Genomic DNA, 19,850 nt, shown 5'->3' on the forward strand with positions numbered 1-19,850 from the left:
AGAATTAGATATTGATAGAAGCAGAATTCCCCTCATCACATAGTAATATTGTGACACAGTTAAAATGGAAGAGATATGGGAAGAGTAATTGTGAAAAGAACATTTGTGTGAAAGGAAGGTCATACAGATGTGTCCTCATACCTGTAGTCTTAATATGCTACGTAGCGTGAGCCGACCGGTCCCGTGCAATTCTGCTAGCGTCAGGCGTCTTATTTTGCAGAAAATGTGTCTTAAGTACAACGCGATGCAAATAGGACACACCAGGAGACTGTACTGTTTAATTTGATATATGACACTTGTTTATTGTGTGTGACTGCGATTGTATATGGGGGGTAATTCCAAGTTGATCGTAGCAGGAAATTTTGTTAGCAGTTGGGCAAAACCATGTGCACTGCAGGGGAGGCAAATTTAACATGTGCAGAGAGAGTTAGATTTGGGTGTGGTGAGTTCAATCTGCAATCTAATTTGCAGTGTAAAAATAAAGCAGCCAGTATTTACCCTGCACAGAAATAAAATAACCCACCCAAATCTAACTCTTTCTGCACATGTTATATCTGCCTCCCCTGCAGTGCACATGGTTTTGCCCAACTGGTAACAAAATTCCTGCTGCGATCAACTTGGAATTACCCCCATGGAGCACAATGGAACTTGTGATGGAAAAAAGCTGCGGCACTGTAGCACTTTGTATACAAATTCAGGGACTCGGTCGCACACAGATATGTGTCGCATATCAAATTAATCAGCACAGCTTCCTGGTACGCCCCAGTTGCATCGCAACCAGACGCATTTTCTGGCAAAAAAGACGCCTGACACTAGCAGAATCTCACAGGAGCTGGCGTGTCGTTTAGCGCAACTGCAGCAATGATTTATGAGGATACATATGTATATCCAGGCTGTTTTGGTAGTGATTCTCCTTCATGCTTTCACTTAATATATAGTGGAATTCTGTTGCAACAGAACCTTTTTCGACACAGTTACCCGTAGAACAGTGTTCATACTGTCGCCATTATCTCATGATGTAGAAAATGTCATTAATAAAAATGTTTGTGTGCTGAAAACTAAAAATCAAGTAAAGTCAACTTATATTTTATAAGTCATGAACTCTGTATTACTGAGCTGAATAATATGTACAGTACAGTATAGAAAATAACTGCACCATAGTCCCTTTCACTCCTCTGCAGCAGATTGCCATTTAGGGAGTATGGGTCATTAGGTCGACCACTATTGGTTGACATGCATTAGGGTGACATGGTAATTATGTCGACGTGAACAAGGTCGACATGGGAAAAGGTCAACATGAGTTTTTTTTACTTTTTTCGGTGTCATTTTCTTTGTCAAGTGACAGGGAACCCCAGTTAGTGCACCGTGTCCCTTTCGCATGGCGAGCGAACTTCAGGCAAAGTGCCTCGCTCCGCTCGGCACAGGTTACTATTACCAATTGTAGTCCACGTGGATTGTAAAGTATGAAAAAGTTCCAAAAATAAAAAAAATTTGAAAAACGCATGTCGACCTAGTACATGTTGACCAATAGTGATCAACCTAATGACTGTCGCCCTAAGTGTGGTTGACCCAATGGACGTATCCCCATTTAGGAAGGAAGTACTCTACTACAGATAACACCTGAATGACTGCTGTTTGGCATATGTTTGTGAATCTGTGACTTCCTACACAAGGCCAGTGATATCACAGCAGCTGAAATGACTGCATTCTCAGATATTTGTATCAGCTTCCAGCTTCCATTGTCTTAATGGGGTGTTCGCTGTAGAGGAGTGGGAGGGTAATACTTCACTTTGTAATAGAGCTACAAACTAATGTTATTTCTCTGACGTCCTAAGTGGATGCTGGGACTCCGTAAGGACCATGGGGAATAGCGGCTCCGCAGGAGACTGGGCACAACTAAAGAAAGCTTTAGGACTACCTGGTGTGCACTGGCTCCTCCCACTATGACCCTCCTCCAGACCTCAGTTAGATTCTTGTGCCCGGCTGAGCTGGATGCACACTAGAGGCTCTCCTGAGCTCCTAGAAAGAAAGTATATTTAGGTTTTTTTATTTTACAGTGAGATCTGCTGGCAACAGACTCACTGCAGCGAGGGACTAAGGGGAGAAGAAGCGAACCTACCTAACAGGTGGTAGTTTGGGCTTCTTAGGCTACTGGACACCATTAGCTCCAGAGGGATCGACCGCAGGACCCGACCTTGGTGTTCGTTCCCGGAGCCGCGCCGCCGGCCCCCTTACAGAGCCAGAAGCAAGAAGTGTTCCGGAAAATCGGCGGCAGAAGACTTCTGTCTTCAACAAGGTAGCGCACAGCACTGCAGCTGTGCGCCATTGCTCCTCATGCACACCTCACACTCCGGTCACTGATGGGTGCAGGGCGCTGGGGGGGGGGGGGCGCCCTGAGGGCAATATAAGACACCTTGGCTGGCAAATCATCACAATATATAGTCCCAGGGCTATATATGTGATAAATTACCCCTGCCAGAATCCATAAAAAAGCGGGAGAAAGGTCCGCCGAAAAAGGGGCGGGGCTATCTCCCTCAGCACACTGGCGCCATTTTTTCTTCACAGTGCAGCTGGAAGACAGCTCCCCAGGCTCTCCCCTGTAGTTTTCAGGCTCAAAGGGTTAAAAAGAGAATGGGGGGCACTAAATTTAGGCGCAATATATGTATACAAGCAGCTATTGGGGGAAAAATCACTCAGTTATAGTGTTAATCCCTGCATTATATAGCGCTCTGGTGTGTGCTGGCATACTCTCTCTCTGTCTCCCCAAAGGACTTTGTGGGGTCCTGTCCTCAGTCAGAGCATTCCCTGAGTGTGTGCGGTGTGTCGGTACGGCTGTGTCGACATGTTGGATGAGGAAGGTTACGTGGAGGCGGAGCAGAGGCCGATAAATGGGATGTCGCCCCCTGTGGGACCGACACCAGAGTGGATGGATAGGTGGAAGGTATTAACCGACAATGTCAACTCCTTACATAAAAGGCTGAATGACGTAACAGCTGTGGGACAGCCGGCTTCTCAGCCCGCGCCTGCCCAGGCGTCTCAAAGGCCACCAGGGGCTCAAAAAAACGCCCGTTACCTCAGATGGCAGACACAGATGTCGACACGGAGTCTGACTCCAGTGTCGACGAGGTTGAGATATATACACAATCCACTAGGAACATCCGTTACATGATCTCGGCAATGAAAAATGTGTTACACATTTCTGACATGAACCCAAGTACCACATAAAAGGTGTTTTATTTTTGGGGAGAAAAAGCAGCCAGTGTTTTGTTCCCCCATCAGATGAGTGAATGAAGTGTGTAAAGAAGCATGGGTTCCCACGATAAGAAACTGGTAATTTCTAAAAAGTTACTGACGGCGTACCCTTTCCCGCCAGAGGATAGGTCACGTTGGGAGATATCCCCTAGGGTGGATAAGGCGCTCACACGTTTGTCAAAAAAGGTGGCACTGCCGTCTTAGGATACGGCCACCTTGAAGGAGCCTGCTGATAAAAAGCAGGAGGCTATCCTGAAGTCTGTATATACACACTCAGGTTCTATACTGAGACCTGCAATTGCCTCAGCATAAATAGTGCTGCTGCAACGTGGTCTGATACCCTGTCAGATAATATTAATACCCTAGACAGGGATAATATTTTGCTAACATAGAGCATATTAAAGACGTCGTCTTATATATGAAGGATGCACAGAGGGATATTTGCCGGCTGGCATCCAGAATTAATGCAATGTCCATTCTGCCAGGAGGGTATTAGAAACCCGGCAGTGGACAGGTGATGCTGCCTGTATAAGGCACATGGAGATTCTGCCTTATAAGGGTGAGGAATTGTTTGGGGATGGTCTCTGGGACTTCGTATCCACAGCAACATCTGGGAAGAAAATTTTTACCTCGGGTTTCCTCACAGCCTAAGAAAGCACCGTATTTTCAGGTACAGTCCTTTCGGCTTCAGAAAAGCAAGCGGGTCAAAGGCGCTTCCTTTCTGCACAGAGACAAGGGAAGAAGGAAAAAGCTGCACCAGCAGCCAGTTCCCAGGATAAAAAATCTTCCCCCGCTTCCTCTGAGTCCACCGCATGACGCTGGGGCTCCACAGGTGGAGACAGGTGCGGTAGGGGCGCGTCTCGGGAACTTCAGGGACCAGTGGGCTTGCCCACAGGTGGATCCCTAGGTTCTGCAAATAGTATCACAGGGATACAGGCTGGAGTTCGAGGCGACTCCCCCTCGCCGTTACCTCACATCAGCCTTGCCTGCTGCCCTCGGAGAAAGGTAGTACTGGCGGCAATTCACAAGCTGTACTTCCAGCAGGTGAAATCAAGGTACCCCTCCTTCAACAAGGCCGGGGTTACTATTCCAAAATGTTGTGGTACCGAAACCAGACGGTTCGGTGAGACCCATTCTAAAATTGAAAGCCTTGAACACTTATATACGAAGGTTCAAGTTCAAAATGGAATCGCTCAGGGCGATTATTGCAAGCCTGGAGAATTTCATGGTATCACTGGACATCAAGGATGCTTACCTGCATGTCCCTATTTACCCTCTTCACCAGGAGTACCTCAAAATTGTGGTACAGGATTGTCATTACCAATTCCAGACGTTGCCGTTGGTCTGTCCCCGGCACCGAGGTATTTACCAAGGTAATGGCCGAAATAATTATCCCGTACTTGGACGTTCTCCTTATAAAGGCGAGGTCCAGGGAGCAGCTGTTCGTCGGAGTAGCACTATCTCGGGAAGTGCTACAACAGCACGGCTGGATTCTGAATATTCCAAAGTCGCAACTGGTTCCTACGACGCGTCTACTGTTCCTGGGTATGGTTCTGGACACAGAACAGGATAAAAAGGGTTTCTCCCGGAGGAGAAGTCCAAGGAGTTGTCGTCTCTAGACAGAGACCTCCTAATACAAATACAGGCGTCGGTGCATCAATGCACGCGAGCCCTGGGAAAGATGGTAGCTTCTTACGAAGAAATTCCATTCGCCAGGTCCCATGCAAGGATTTTCCAGTGGGATCTGTTGGACAAGTGGTCCGGGTCGCATCTTCAGATGCATCGGCGGATAACCCTGTCTCCAAGGGCCAGGGTGTCGCTGTTGTGGTGGCTGCAGAGTGCTCATCTTCTAGGGGGCCGCAGATTCGGCATACAGGACTGGGTCCTGGTGACCACGGATGCCAGCCTTCGAGGCTGGGGGGCAGTCACACAGGGAAGAAACTTCCAAGGCTATGGAAAAGTCAGGAGACTTCCCTACACATAAATATTCTGGAACTAAGGGCCATTTACAATGCCCTAAGTCAGGCTAGACCCCTGCTTCAACACCGGCCGGTGCTGATCCAGTCAGACAACATCACGGCGGTCGCTCATGTAAACCGACAGGGCGGCACAAGAAGCAGGATGGCGATGGCAGAAGCCACAAGGATTCTCCGATGGGCGAAAAATTATGTGTTAGCACTGTCAGCAGTGTTCATTCCCGGAGTGGACAACTGAGAAGCAGACTTTCTCAGAAGACACGACCTCCACCCGGGAGAGTGGGGACTTCATCCAGAAGTCTTCCAAATGATTGTACACCGTTGGGAAAGGCCACAGGTGGACATGATGGCGTCCCGCCTCAACAAAAAGCTACAAAGATATTTCGCCAGGTCAAGGGATCCTCAGGCGATAGCTGTGGACGCTCTGGTAACACCGTGGGTGTACCAGTCGTTGTATGTGTTCCCTTCTCTGCCTCTCTTACCCAGGGTAATGAGAATAATAAGAAGGAGAGGAGTAAGAACTATACTCATTGTTCCGGGTTGGCCAAGAAGAGCTTGGTAACCAGAACTCCAAGAAATGATCTCAGAGGACCCATGGCCTCTGCCGCTCAGACAGGACCTGCTGCAGCAGGGGGCCTGTCTGTTCCAAGACGTACCGCGGCTGCGTTTGACGGCATGGCGGTTGAACGCCGGATCCTGAAGGAAAAGGGCATTCCGGAGGAAGTTATCCCTACACTATTTAAAGCTAGGAAAGAAGTGAACGCAAACCATTATCACCGCATATGGCGGAAATACGTTGCGTGCTGTGAGGCCAGGAAGGCCCCAAAGGAGAAATTTCAGCTAGGTCGATTTCTGCACTTCCTACAGTCAGAGGTGACTATGGGCCTAAAATTGGGTTCCATAAAGGTCCAGATTTCGGCTCTATCGATTTTCTTCCAAAATAGAACTGGCTTCACTGCCTGAAGTTCGGACTTTTGTTAAGGGAGTGCTGCATAGTCAGCCCCCGTTTGTGCCTCCAGTGGCACCGTGGGATCTCAACGTGGTGTTGGATTTCCTGAAGTCGCATTGGGTTGAGCCACTTAAATCCGTGGAGCTATAATACCTCACGTGGAAAGTGGTCATGCTGTGGGACTTGGCGTCGGCCAGGCGTGTATCAGAATTGGCGGCTTTGTCATACAATAGCCCTTATCTGTATTTTATATGGATAAGGCGGAATTGAGGACTCGTTCCCAATTCCTTCCTAAGGTGGTATCAGTTTTTCATGTGAACCAACCTATTGTGGTGCCTGCGGCTACTTGGGACTTGGAGGATTCCAAGTTACTGGACGTAGTCAGGGCCCTGAAAAGTATATGTTTCCAGGACAGCTGGAGTCAGGAAAACTGACTCGCTATTTCTCCTGTATGCACCCAACAAGCTGGGTGCTCCTGCTTCTAAGCAGACTATTGCTCGCTGGATCTGTAGCACGATTCAACTTGCACATTCTGCGACTGGACTGCCGCACCCTAAATCTGTAAAAGCCCATTCCACGAGGAAAGTGGGCTCTTCTTGGGCGGCTGCCCGAGGGGTCTCGGCTTTACAACTTTGCCGAGCTGTTACTTGGTCGGGTTAAAACATTTTTGTAAGAGTTTACAAGTTTGATACCCTGGCTGAGGAGGACCTAGAGTTTGCTCATTCGGTGCTGCAGAGTCATCCGCACTCTCCCGCCCGTTTGGGAGCTTTGGTATAATCCCCATGGTCCTTACGGAGTCCCAGCATCCACTTAGGACGTCAGAGAAAATAAGATTTTACTCACCGGTAAATCTATTTCTCGTAGTCCGTAGTGGATGCTGGGCGCCCATCCCAAGTGCGGATTGTCTGCAATACTTGTTTATAGTTATTGCCTAACTAAAGGGTTATTGTTGAGCCATCTGTTGAGAGGCTCAGTTATATTTCATACTGTTAACTGGGTATAGTATCACGAGTTATACGGTGTGATTGGTGTGGCTGGTATGAGTCTTACCCGGGATTCAAAATCCTTCCTTATTGTGTCAGCTCTTCCGGGCACAGTATCCTAACTGAGGTCTGGAGGAGGGTCATAGTGGGAGGAGCCAGTGCACACCAGGTAGTCCTAAAGCTTTCTTTAGTTGTGCCCAGTCTCCTGCGGAGCCGCTATTCCCCATGGTCCTTACGGAGTCCCAGCATCCACTACGGACTACGAGAAATAGATTTACCGGTGAGTAAAATCTTATTATTAGCTCTGAATAAAAGGAAACATTACTGAAAAGTACCCCAGATATAACTTGCTATGGCCATCACCACTTTTACACGTACTGTAGTTACCTGTAGAACACATTTCATAAATGTCCCCCAATTTATTTAGCATTCATGGTTTATATGTAAAAAATAGAATGATGGTGTTTAGTGATCATTTCAGTTGCCACCACAAACATTTCAAGCAATGAAATAACATTTACATTTGTTAGGATTGTGCACCTCAAGAGAAGGCAAACAATGGAGGCCGCGTGGGCACCTTGCTGTTTACTTATGTGGATGATAGCAATGTGATTTATTGATGAGGAGGAAGATATTACGCTTAATGATCGCTATATTACTAGCCAAGTCTATTTTTATGATCTATAAATGAAGTGAACATCCATCAATGTAAGACACTGCTTTCCTCCTCCCACAGTGTTCTGGCCGGCATTGCTAAGCCTCAGAGAGAATTGCTCACTCTTTGGGTGCTGGCGATAGACTGAGCCTCTAGTGATCTTCATTGATCTAACTCAGGATAGAATGGTATTTCCCGATGTTATAAAAATATAATATGTTTAAAGCCAATGTAGTACAGTATTTGCTAAGACAGTTCTCTTTGCTTCCTCTGCTATAGAGATACACATCGGGTCTGGGTAATAGGCTGTAGACCAAATAGTTTGAGTAAACATTGGGCCTAATTCAGAGTTGATCGCAGCAGCAAATTTGTTAGCAGTTGGGCAAAACCATGTGCACTGCAGGGGGAAAAGATATAACATGTGCAGAGAGAGTTAGATTTGGGTGGGGTGTGTTCAAACAAATCTAAATTGCAGTGTAAAAATAAAGCAGCCAGTATTTACCCTGCACAGAAACAAAACACCCCACCCAAATCTAACTTGTTATATCTGCCCCACCTGCAGTGCACATGGGCCCTCATTCCGAGTTGTTCGCTAGTTATTTTCCTTCGCATCGGTGCGATTTTCCGCTAACTGCGCATGCGCAATGTTTGCACTGCGGCTGCGTCAAGTAAATTTGCTAAGAAGTTTGGTATTTTACTCACGGCATTACGAGGTTTTTTCTTCGTTCTGGTGATCGGAGTGTGATTGATAGGAAGTGGGTGTTTCTGGGCGGAAACTGGCCGTTTTATGGGTGTGTGTGAAAAAACGCTGCCGTTTCTGGGAAAAACGCGGGAGTGGCTGGAGAAACGGGGGAGTGCCTGGGCGAACGCTGGGTGTGTTTGTGACGTCAAACCAGGAACGAAACTGACTGAACTGATCGCAGTGGCAGAATAAGTCTCGAGCTACTCAGAAACTGCTAAGAAATGTCTATTCGCAATTTTGCGAATCTTTCGTTCGCAATTCTGCTAAGCTAAGATTCACTCCCAGAGGGCGGCGGCTTAGCGTGTGCACTGCTGCGAAAAGCGGCTAGCGAGCGACCAACTCGGAATGAGGGCCATGGTTTTCCCCAACTGCTAACACATTTGCTACAAGTTTGAATGACATGTTAATACCATTCAAATATTTTTATTTTTCTAAGAATCTGTAAAGTAATTCAGTAACATTTTGACTCTGTGCTATCATTTGTTTTTAGTTTACAGTCCACAAGGCTTTAGAGGAACTAAAGTCCACCGGGACATTAACCCCACAGTCGGCACCATCCCTACCCTGCCTGGACATCCCTGTTGTGTTCCTGGATCCCTTGTCAAGAATACGAAAGGCCGAGGTCACCCGCACTGCAGACCCAGAAGGGGGAGAGAGAAGTGCCAGTGATCTGGACCTTTCAAACGTGAGTGCTGGAAGATTGGTAAGAACTTTTTGCCTTATATTATTTTTTTATATATCTAGATTTAAGTATTGTCTTTGATAGTTCATTTGTGAAATGAATGCTGCATGGGTGATGTATGGGAGGAGATGGAGGGGTCTTTACTCCAGAGAGCTGATTGTGTAGAACAAAATGCATGCCCTAAGGGGCTGATGCAGAATTGGTCACTAAATTAGGAAAAGATGCACAGGCGAATAGCTTTTCTCTGACGTCCTAGTGGATGCTGGGGACTCCGTAAGGACCATGGGGAATACACGGCTCCGCAGGAGACTGGGCACATCTAAAGAAAGCTTTAGGACTATCTGGTGTGCACTGGCTCCTCCCCCTATGACCCTCCTCCAAGCCTCAGTTAGATTTCTGTGCCCGGCTGAGCTGGATGCACACTAGGGGCTCTCCTGAGCTCCTAGAAGAAAGTATAGTTTAGGTTTTTTATTTTCAGTGAGACCTGCTGGCAACAGGCTCACTGCAACGAGGGACTAAGGGGAGAAGAAGCGAACCTACCTAAGTGGTGGTAGCTTGGGCTTCTTAGGCTACTGGACACCATTAGCTCCAGAGGGATCGAACACAGGACCCGACCTCGTCGTCCGTTCCCGGAGCCGCGCCGCCGTCCCCCTTACAGAGCCAGAAACAAGAAGGTGGTCCGGAAAATCGTCGGCTGAAGACTTCTGTCTTCTCCAAGGTAGCGCACAGCACTGCAGCTGTGCGCCATTGCTCCTCATGCACACCACACACTGCGGTCACTGATGGGTGCAGGGCGCTGGGGGGGGGCGCCCTGAGCAGCAATAATAACACCTTGGCTGGCAAAACTAACACCATATATAGCCCCAGAGGCTATATAGGTGTATATTAACCCCTGCCAGAAACGATAAAATAGCGGGAGAAAGCCCGCCGAAAAAGGGGCGGAGCCATCTCCCTCAGCACACTGGCGCCATTTTCCCTCACAGCTCTGCTGGAGGGATCGCTCCCTGGCTCTCCCCTGCAGTCCTGCACTACAGAAAAGGGTTAAAAAGAGAGGGGGGGCACAAATTAGGCGCAGTATACATATATTATGCAGCTATAAGGGAAAACACTCTCTATAGGTGATATCCCTGTGATATATAGCGCTCTGGTGTGTGCTGGCATAATCTCCCTCTGTCTCCCCAAAGGGCTTTGTGGGGTCCTGTCCTCTGTCAGAGAATTCCCTGTGTGTGTGCTGTGTGTCGGTACTGCTGTGTCGACATGTATGATGAGGATAATGATGTGGAGGCGGAGCAAATGCCTGTGAATGGGATGTCACCCTCCTGCGGGGTCGACACCGGTGTGGATGGACTTATGGAAGGAATTACGTGACAGTGTCAACTCCTTACATAAAAGGTTTGACGACATAGGACAGCCGGCTGCTCAGCTTGTGCCTGTCCAAGCGTCTCACATGTCATCAGGGGCTCTAAAACGCCCGCTACCTCAGATGGCAGACACAGATGTTGACACGGATACCGACTCCAGTGTCGACGACGATGAGACTAGTGTACCTTCCAATAGGGCCACCCGTTACATGATTGAGGCAATGAAAAATGTATTACACATTTCTGATAATACCCCAGATACCACAAAAAAGGGTATTATGTTGGTGACAGAAAACTACCAGTAGTTTTCCTGCATCTGAGAAATTGATATGAGGTGTGTGAGGAAGCGTGGACTTCCCCCGATAAGAAATTGATAATTTCTAAAGCAGCGTACCCTTTTCCGCCAGAGGATAGGTCAAGTTGGGAAATAACCCTAGGGTAGATAAAGCGGTTACACGCTTATTAAAAAAGGTGGCACTACCATCACGGATACGGCCACCCTGAAGGACCTGCTGATAGAAAGCAGAAAACTACCCTTAAAAGCTATATACACACACACACGGGCATTATATTGAGACCTGCTATTGCCTCGGCATGGATGTGCAGTGCGGCAGCTGCGTGGTCAGATTCCCTGTCGGATAATATTTATACTATAGATAGGGACAATATTTTGCTGAAAATAGAGCATATAAAAGACGCTGTCTTATACATGCGTGATGCACAGAGGGATATTTGCCGACTGGCATCACTAATAAGCACTATGTAAAACCATTGCCGCCAGACGGGGGTTATGGACTCGGCAATGGTCGGGCGATGCCGATTTAAAACGGCACATGGAAGTTTGCCCTAGAAGGGGGTGGAACTGTTTAGGGATGGTCTTTCAGACCTCGTTTCCACAGCTACGGCTGGGAAATCAAAACTTTTGCCATAAGCTACCCCACAGCAAAAGTAAGCACTGTATTATCAGGTACAGTTCCTTCGGCCCCAGAAAAGTAGAGAGCTAGAGGCTCATCTTTTCTGCCAAGAGGAAAAGGTAGAGGGAAAAAGCTGCAGCACACAGCTAGTTCCCGGGAGCAGAAGTCCTCCCCTGCGTCCGGTAAGCCCACAGCATGACGCTGGGGCTGCTCAGGCGGACCCGGGTACGGTGGGGGCCCGTCTCAGAAATTTCAGCGCACAGTGGGCTCTCTCACAGGTGGATCCCTGGGTTCTTCAAACAGTATCTCAGAGGTACAGGCTGGAATTCGAGACGTCTCCCCCCCGCCGTTTCCTAAAATCTGCCTTACCGGCAACTCCCTCTGCCAGGGAGGCAGTGTTGGTGGCAATCCAAAAAACTGTATTCACAGCAAGTGATTATCAAGGTACCCCTCCTTCAACAGGAAAAGGGTTACTTTTCCACAATGTTTGTGGTACCGAAACCGGACGGTTAGGTGAGACCCATCTTAAATATAAAAAATCCTTGAACACATATAACAAAAGATTCAAGTGCAAGATGGAATCGCTCAGGGCGATTATTGCGAACCTGGACGAGGGGGATTACAGGGTCTCTCTGGACATCAAGGATACTTACCTGCATGTCCCCATTTACCCTCCTCACCAGGAGTACCTCAAGGTTGTGGTACAGGACTGTCTCTATCAGTTCCAGACGCTGCCGTTTGGATTATCCACGGCACCGAGGGTCTTTACCAGGGTAATGACCGAAATGATGATACTCCTTCGCAAGAAGGGAGTTTTAATTATCCCGTACTTGGACCTTCTCCTGATAAAGGCGAGGTCCAAGGAACAGTTGGTAAGGGGGTAGCACTTTCTCGGGAAGTGCTGCAACAGCAGGACTGGATTCTCAATTCCAAAGTCACAGCTGGTCCCGACGACACGTCTTCTGTTCCTGGGAATGATTCTGGAAACAGACCAGAAAAAAGTGTTTCTTCCAATGGAAAAAGCCGAGGAGTTGTCATCTCTAGTCAGAAACCTCCTAAGACCGGGACAGGTGTCGGTACATCAATGCACACGAGTCCTGGGAAAAAATGGTAGCTTCGTACGAAGCAATTCCATTCGGAAAGTTCCACGCAAGGATTTTCCAGTGGGACCTGTTGGACAAATGGTCCGGGTCCCATCTCCAGATACAGCAGCGGATAACCCGGTCGGCAAGAACCAGGGTGTCGCTGCGGTGGTGGCTGCAGAGGGCTCATCTACTAGAGGGCCGCAGATTCGGAATACAGGACTGGGTCCTGGTGACCACGGATGCCAGCCTTCGGGGCTGGGGTGCAGCCACACAGGGAATAAAATTCCAAGGACTATGGTCCAAACAGGAGTTTTCACTTAACATAAATTTTCTGGAGATAAGAGCCATTTACAAGGCCCTAAGCAAAACAAGGCCCCTGCTTCACCAGCCGTACTGTTCCAATCAGACAACATCACGGCGCTCGCCCATGTAAACAGGCAGGGCGGCACAAGAAGCAGGAGGGCAATGGCAGAAGCCACAAGGATTCCCCGTTGGGCGGAAAATCATGTGGTAGCACTGACAGCAGTGTTCATTCGGGGAGTGGACAACTGGGAAGCAGACTTCCGCAGCAGACTCCACCCGTGAGAATAGGGACTTCATCCAGAAGTCTTCCAAATGCTAGTAAACCGTTGGGAAAGACCACAGGTGGACATGATGGCGTCCTGCCTCAATAAAAAAGATATTGCGCCAGGTCAAGGGAACCTCAGGCGATCGCTGTGGACGCTCTAGTGACACTGCGGGTGTACCAGTCGGTTTATGTGTTCCCTCCTCTCCCTCTCATATCCAAGGTACTGAGGATAATAAGAAAAAGAGGAGTAAGAACTATACTCATTGTTTCGGATTGGCCAAGAAGGGCTTGGTACCCGGAACTTCAAGAGATGATCTCAGAGGACCCATGGCCTCTGCCACTCAGACAGGATCTGCTGCAGCAGGGGCCCTGTCTGTTCAAAGACTTACCGCGGCTGCGTTGACGACATGGCGGTTGAACACCGTTCCTGAGTGAAAAAGGCATTCCGGAGGTAGTCATTCTTATCCTGATCAAAGCCAGGAAGGATGTCAGCCTGAAGTTCAGACGTTGTAAGGGAGTGCTGCATATTCAGCCCCTTCTTTGTGCCCCAGTGGCACCTTGGGATCTCAATGTGGTTTTGGAGTTCCTGGAATCACATTGGTTTGAGCCACTTAAAACCGTGGATTGAAATATCTCACATGAAAAGTGGTCATGTGTTGGCTCTGGCTTCGGCCAGGCATGTGTCAGAATTGCCGGCTTTGTCCTAAAAAAGCCCTTACCTGACTTTCCATATGGATAGGGCAGAGTTGAGGACTCGTCCTCACTTTCTCCTGAAGGTGGTATCAGGTTTTTCACTTGTACCAACCTATTATTGGTGCCTGCGGCTACTAGGGACCTGGAGGATTCCAAGTTACTGGACGTAGTCAGGGCCCTGAAAAATTATATTTCCAGGACAGCTGGAGTCAGGAAAACTGACTCGCTGTTTATCCTAGATGCACCCAACAAGCTGGGTGCTCCTGCTTCTAAGCAGACTATAGCGCGCTGGATTTGTAGCACTATTCAGCTTGCGCATTCTGCGGTGGGACTACCGCAGCCTAAATCTCTAAAAGCCCATTCCACAAGGAAGGTAGGCTCATCTTGGGCGGCTGCCCGAGGGGTCTCGGCTTTACGACTTGGCCGAGCTGCTACTTGGTCAGGGGCAAACACGTTTGCAAAATTTTATAAATTTGATACCCTGGCTGAGGAGGACCTGGAGTTCTCTCATTCGGTGCTGCAGAGTCATCCGCACTCTCCCGCCCGTTTGGGAGCTTTGGTATAATCCCCATGGTCCTTACGGAGTCCCCAGCATCCACTAGGACGTCAGAGAAAATAAGATTTTACTCACCGGTAAATCTATTTCTCGTAGTCCGTAGTGGATGCTGGGCGCCCATCCCAAGTGCGGATTGTCTGCAATACTTGTAAATAGTTATTGTTACACAAATCGGGTTGTTATTGCGAACCATCTATTCAGAGGTTCCATTGTTATCATACTGTTAACCGGGGTTCCTATCACGAGTTATACGGTGTGATTGGTGTGGCTGGTATGAGTCTTACCCGGGATTCAAAATCCTTCCTTATTGTGTCAGCTCTTCCGGGCACAGTGTCCTAACTGAGGCTTGGAGGAGGGTCATAGGGGGAGGAGCCAGTGCACACCAGATAGTCCTAAAGCTTTCTTTAGATGTGCCCAGTCTCCTGCGGGGCCGTCTATTCCCCATGGTCCTTACGGAGTCCCCAGCATCCACTACGGACTACGAAAAATAGATTTACCGGTGAGTAAAATCTTATTATTTAAGCCCAGAGCCATGCACATCTCTAGAAGCATGTGCTTTTGGTTTATAGCAAGCCATCATCAGCGTGTATTGCCACATTCTCCGTAACAGATGCACAGGATTCACCTCCTATCAGCAGTTTCTGCAGATCTTAATGAACCACATTAATGTCAGCAAGCCCTTACTGTACTAATTCTGCATTTGCACGTCACTTACCTATACTACTTCTCCAGTTGTAAGAAAGCTCCAGTGCCACATATACACTTGTACGGTGCGATATTAAATGGAAGTTGGTTGCTTAGTGGAGTGATGAGGAGAGCGAGGGCATGGCAGTCTTGGTTGTCCAATTTGAAAACACATTAGTTTTGACCAGTAACTTCAACCACTGAGACTGCAGTAGGTTCTAAGCTGTGAATCTTATGTGGTCTTACAATATGAAATTTGCTAAATTTAGCAGAACAGTTCCTGTAATATAACCGGGCTTAATTTTTATTGACCGCATACAGTGCATCCAGAAAGTATTCACAGCGCTTCACTTTTTCCACATTTGTTATGTTACAACCTTATTCCAAACTGGAATAAATTCATTTTTTTTCCCCTCAAAATTCTACACACCCATAATGACAATGTGAAAAAAATTTTTTTTAGATTTTTGCAAATTTTAAAAATAAAAAACTAAGAAATCACGTGTACATAAATACTTTCCGGATGCACTGTATGTAATATGTTTAACTGATCACTAGTGGCTGCATAACACTGGTTCATTCTCTGAATTCATTTATATTATTATATTACGGATACATAGTATACAGGGATCTACTTGACGTATTTTTTTTGTTTTGTTTCTATATTTATACTTAGTTTACAGAATAAATATACAAATTCATTTGCATGTTGTAAGCTTATGTCTAGCAGCCCACAATTAAGTGAATGGAGCAGGTGTGAATTCTTACTACTGATGAATTTAAGCATTTGTTAATGAAAGAAAATGGCAATAGAAGATACAAAGAAAAGTGGATAGATTTGCAGAATGGTAAACATGGATGTGATCTTCAGTGAGTGAGTGTACAGTATGTTGGATAGGTGGTATTGGGATGTGGAAGATGGTTTCTAACTAATGTGACCTAACACTGTCTTTTTCTTATCTGTCATCATGGTATACTTGTTCAGAACAGGTAAACTCTTCTGATGATTCTAGTTACAGAGGTGTAAGAAGAAAGCTTCAAGATGATACCAGTGACCGTCCATGTTTTTGTTACATTGTGTCATCATGTGTACATTTTATTCTTTTCTTGTTATTATAATAAGCAAAAGCATGTTAGTGTGTTCTCTAAGCAATGCATTTGGAAGCTCAGGGCTTGCTCCAAAAATCATTATGTTAAGGTCGGACTCACATTTGTGAGCTGGTCATTTCACAGCAATAACTGTGATAATGGGAAATACAGTATTATTGGGAGCACAGTCCTAATTTTGGTTTGACACAAATAAAATGTTTTGGATTAACTAAAATGAAATTTGATCTGCTGCATTTTAGATGCAAGCTTGTTATCTCTTTATGTTTTTTTAACCTCAGTAATACTGTACTGGATTATATTTAATATTTGTGTAACATTAAATATGCTTTGAATATATCTTGCTTAATAAAACAATTATATTTCTATGTCTTTGTGGAAATTAAAGGGATTATTCTGTTTCAGTCCAAAGCAAATCATTTTAATACAGTTAGGAAAATGAGTGGCAATTCCCAAAAGTCTAAATACGTATGTTTAAACATGCAGGATCATACTATAGTAGCTGCTACACCTTGTACCTGGGATGTCATTAAAATTCTCACTCAGCCTGCAATTAATATGCCATTAGCTTGCATTTTAAATGCAGCAACTGGAAAGTTATTGCTGTGACAACCAAAATTCACTTGAATGCAAAGTAAATGAGGAATATATATATATATATATATATATATATATATAATTGGTGAGATTTCCAGAGAAGACGATGTAACTGATACGGCACTTGTTGTATAGTTTACACAGCCTGATACTTGGATACACTCACTGATAGTACTTTTTACTACATCATATTAAGGCATCCAATTTGCTGTTAGTCAAACAGAGCTCTAGTAAAACTATCTCTTAATTACACATAAATCAGCTATTTTTAGTTCAGTGGTATGCCCAAATTTGTTTATTTAGGTGCTGAATTAATAAGCGATTTATTCTTCTAGACAAATAACCCTCTAAACTATTCAGCAAGTGCAGAATTTGTGCCTAGCATGCATGGCAGTTATTCCATTTCTACCCCCTGCATGTGTTGTAGGACTTGTGCATGCAGCTCGTGTGAATCTGTGTTGGGTATTTATATTAAGCCTAACTTACATAACCAATGACAGAGCTGTGTTTGTAGATTAATTAGGAGAGTGAGCAATGCAGCGGGGTGGCTCCTGTATTGTGGCAATTTTGCATTTGGATTTTAGTATTTAACACTGAAATCCATGCATTGTATTCTAACTGGGCCTCCCACTCCCCATGTAGTAGCACGTGAGTTTGAGATCTTTAGATTTATGGACATTGGACTTCACTGGTGCTTCTCTTCCCATGATCCTAAGGTATCTGTGTCTGGAGAAGTTTAAATAGGACCCACTTTGTACTAGGGATGGCCATCGACCACGATGATTCCTAATCATTGATGGTTTATGGCCAATGTCGAGTGCTTTTGCCATTGATGGGAGAGAACCAGATGGTTTCCCTCCATTGATGGCACAGCATAAATGAATATATATATATATATATATATATATATATAAAATCTTTCTGCAAGGTGCTGTGGCTCGGAGCATAACTCTGCCCCTGACACCTGTGAAACCTCACCCCCAGGCTGTGATTGGCCCGCGGGTCATTCACTGAAATAAAAGGGATGACTATCAATGGGTGAAACCATTGAGGGTCTCCCATAGCATGGTTGGTGACCATAAATGCCCACTCACAGTTTCGCCGTCGATGGCAACCATCGATGGCAAACACACTGATGGCCATCCCTACTTTGTACAGAGTTGTGGCTGGAAGCTGACTGGATGAGCAGCTTCTTCCTGCAGCTAGCCTAGCAGAGAACTGTTTATAGTTCTCCAGACTCACAAGCAGGCAAAGCACCAGTGTGGTCCTACTACTAGGAGAGAAGGGAGACCAAGAAGACTAAATAATCATATACATATTAATTCTCTATAGACTGTGAAAGTTGTAAATAATAACTAAGCAAGTTTTTCTGTACAGATCACTTATTTGCATTGAGGCTTCCTTTGATCACCAATGAATAAAATTTGACTTTGAATTGCTCTGTGATCTGTGCCAAGTCCGTGCTTTGTAATATCCCTGATTTCTGTCACTGTTGTGCTCCTTCTTTTTCTCACAGTCCATGGCAGAGGTTCTTGCAAAAAAAGAAGAACTTGCAGACCGTCTGGAAAAAGCCAATGAAGAAGCCATAGCAAGCGCCATTGCAGAGGAAGAACAGTTAACCAGAGAGATTGAGGCAGAAGAAAATGACATTGAAATAGACAATGAAAGCGAGTTCTCGGTGAGTCCTCTTGTTTGCCAAGTCATTTTTGTTGAAGATCTTTTGATGGCTAAAATTCTATTTGTAGTCTGCACATGGAACTACTGTATAATAGTGGACCATTTTAATAAGATTAGTCTTTTAGTTTGATTCAGAAGACATAGCATTCCATATTGGATTTGTCTCTATTTGCACACTGTTATAAATATAGAGACAGAACTTCAGTATTACTTGTGACATCAGGCTCCCTGGAAGCAGTTGGACTTGTTTTCAGCTTTTGTAATGTTACATTACATATCCCAACATGTTTACCTGAAGACCCCATACTCTACTGGAACATGAATGCCGTTTCTGTTCTTTATAGCTAACCAGTATAATGTTGCTGCCACTCTAGCTGTCCACTTTATTACATACGGTAGTTTTAAACAGAATGTAATTATAGTAATAACTTTTAGGCACTGAACGAGAGATTCTCCATAAATCTGTGGTTCTCAGGTGCTGAACACTACTGATAACTATATAAGCTGCTGTAATGCTAATGATATTTGTGACTGTGCCCTATTTCAGGCTAGTATGGGCAGTGGATGTATGTCATTCAGTGGTATGTCCATGGACTGGAATGAGGTTCTGGCAGATTATGAAGGTATGTAGAAATGTACACTCGGTGCTAGAAAACCTGACGTGGGGTGTGGGCTCTATTTTATTTGTAGCTGGTATCCATTTATTTTAGTTCTGAGACACGTGTTCTCTTTACATAATGAATAGCTAGGATGAATTTCACATCCTAAACCTCTTCCCAAGAGAAGTGTGCATTTAGCCATTGGGATGCTGTATATAAATGAGATAAACTTTAAAGAGTAAAACTGTGAAATAAAAGTGGGTTGTTACCTCAGGGCCTAATTCATGTTTGTAACACGTGCCTACACAGCTGTGATTTTTCAGGCTGCGGACTTGCTAATCATCGCAAGTGAAGCAGCCGCCCAGAAAAGTATATTGACACCCAACAGAGCCGTTGCTAAGTCCACAGCTGCTGTGTACGCATACGCAGCATCGACGCAGTAATGAGGAACATCGACTCAAGTGAATCTATGGGTCATGCAGACTGTCTGTGGCAGTAGCGATTATGGTGCCATGTTTCTCTATGTACACGATCATGCATGAAGGCATACAGTGCATCCGGAAAGTATTCACAGCGCTTCACTTTTTCCACATTTTGTTATGTTACAACCTTATTCCAAACTGGAATAAATTATTTTTTCCCCTCACAATTCTACACACAATACCCCATAATGACAATGTGAAAAAAGTTTTTTTTGTGATTTTTGCAAATTTACTAAGAAATCACATGTACATAAGTATTCACAGCCTTTGCTCAATACTTTGTTGATG

At 45.7% G+C, this 19,850-nt stretch overlaps 1 protein-coding gene across 3 annotated transcripts in view; it reads left to right on the top strand.

Moving 5' to 3' along the window:
* The window catches only part of SCAPER (S-phase cyclin A associated protein in the ER), a 725,664-nt gene that overhangs the window by 180,309 nt on the left and 525,505 nt on the right, over positions 1-19,850 (top strand). For 2 of the 3 annotated variants that reach the window (XM_063926586.1, XM_063926588.1), the window contains exons 9-11: positions 9,048-9,260; positions 18,321-18,482; positions 19,029-19,104. In XM_063926586.1, coding sequence (XP_063782656.1) covers positions 9,048-9,260; positions 18,321-18,482; positions 19,029-19,104 — 451 coding nt within the window. The remainder of the gene's footprint in view (positions 1-9,047; positions 9,261-18,320; positions 18,483-19,028; positions 19,105-19,850) is intronic. The other variant, XM_063926587.1, reaches the window with a different exon arrangement.

Source organism: Pseudophryne corroboree, chromosome 6 (genome assembly GCF_028390025.1).
Source record: "Pseudophryne corroboree isolate aPseCor3 chromosome 6, aPseCor3.hap2, whole genome shotgun sequence".
Taxonomy (NCBI): Eukaryota; Metazoa; Chordata; class Amphibia; order Anura; family Myobatrachidae; genus Pseudophryne; species Pseudophryne corroboree.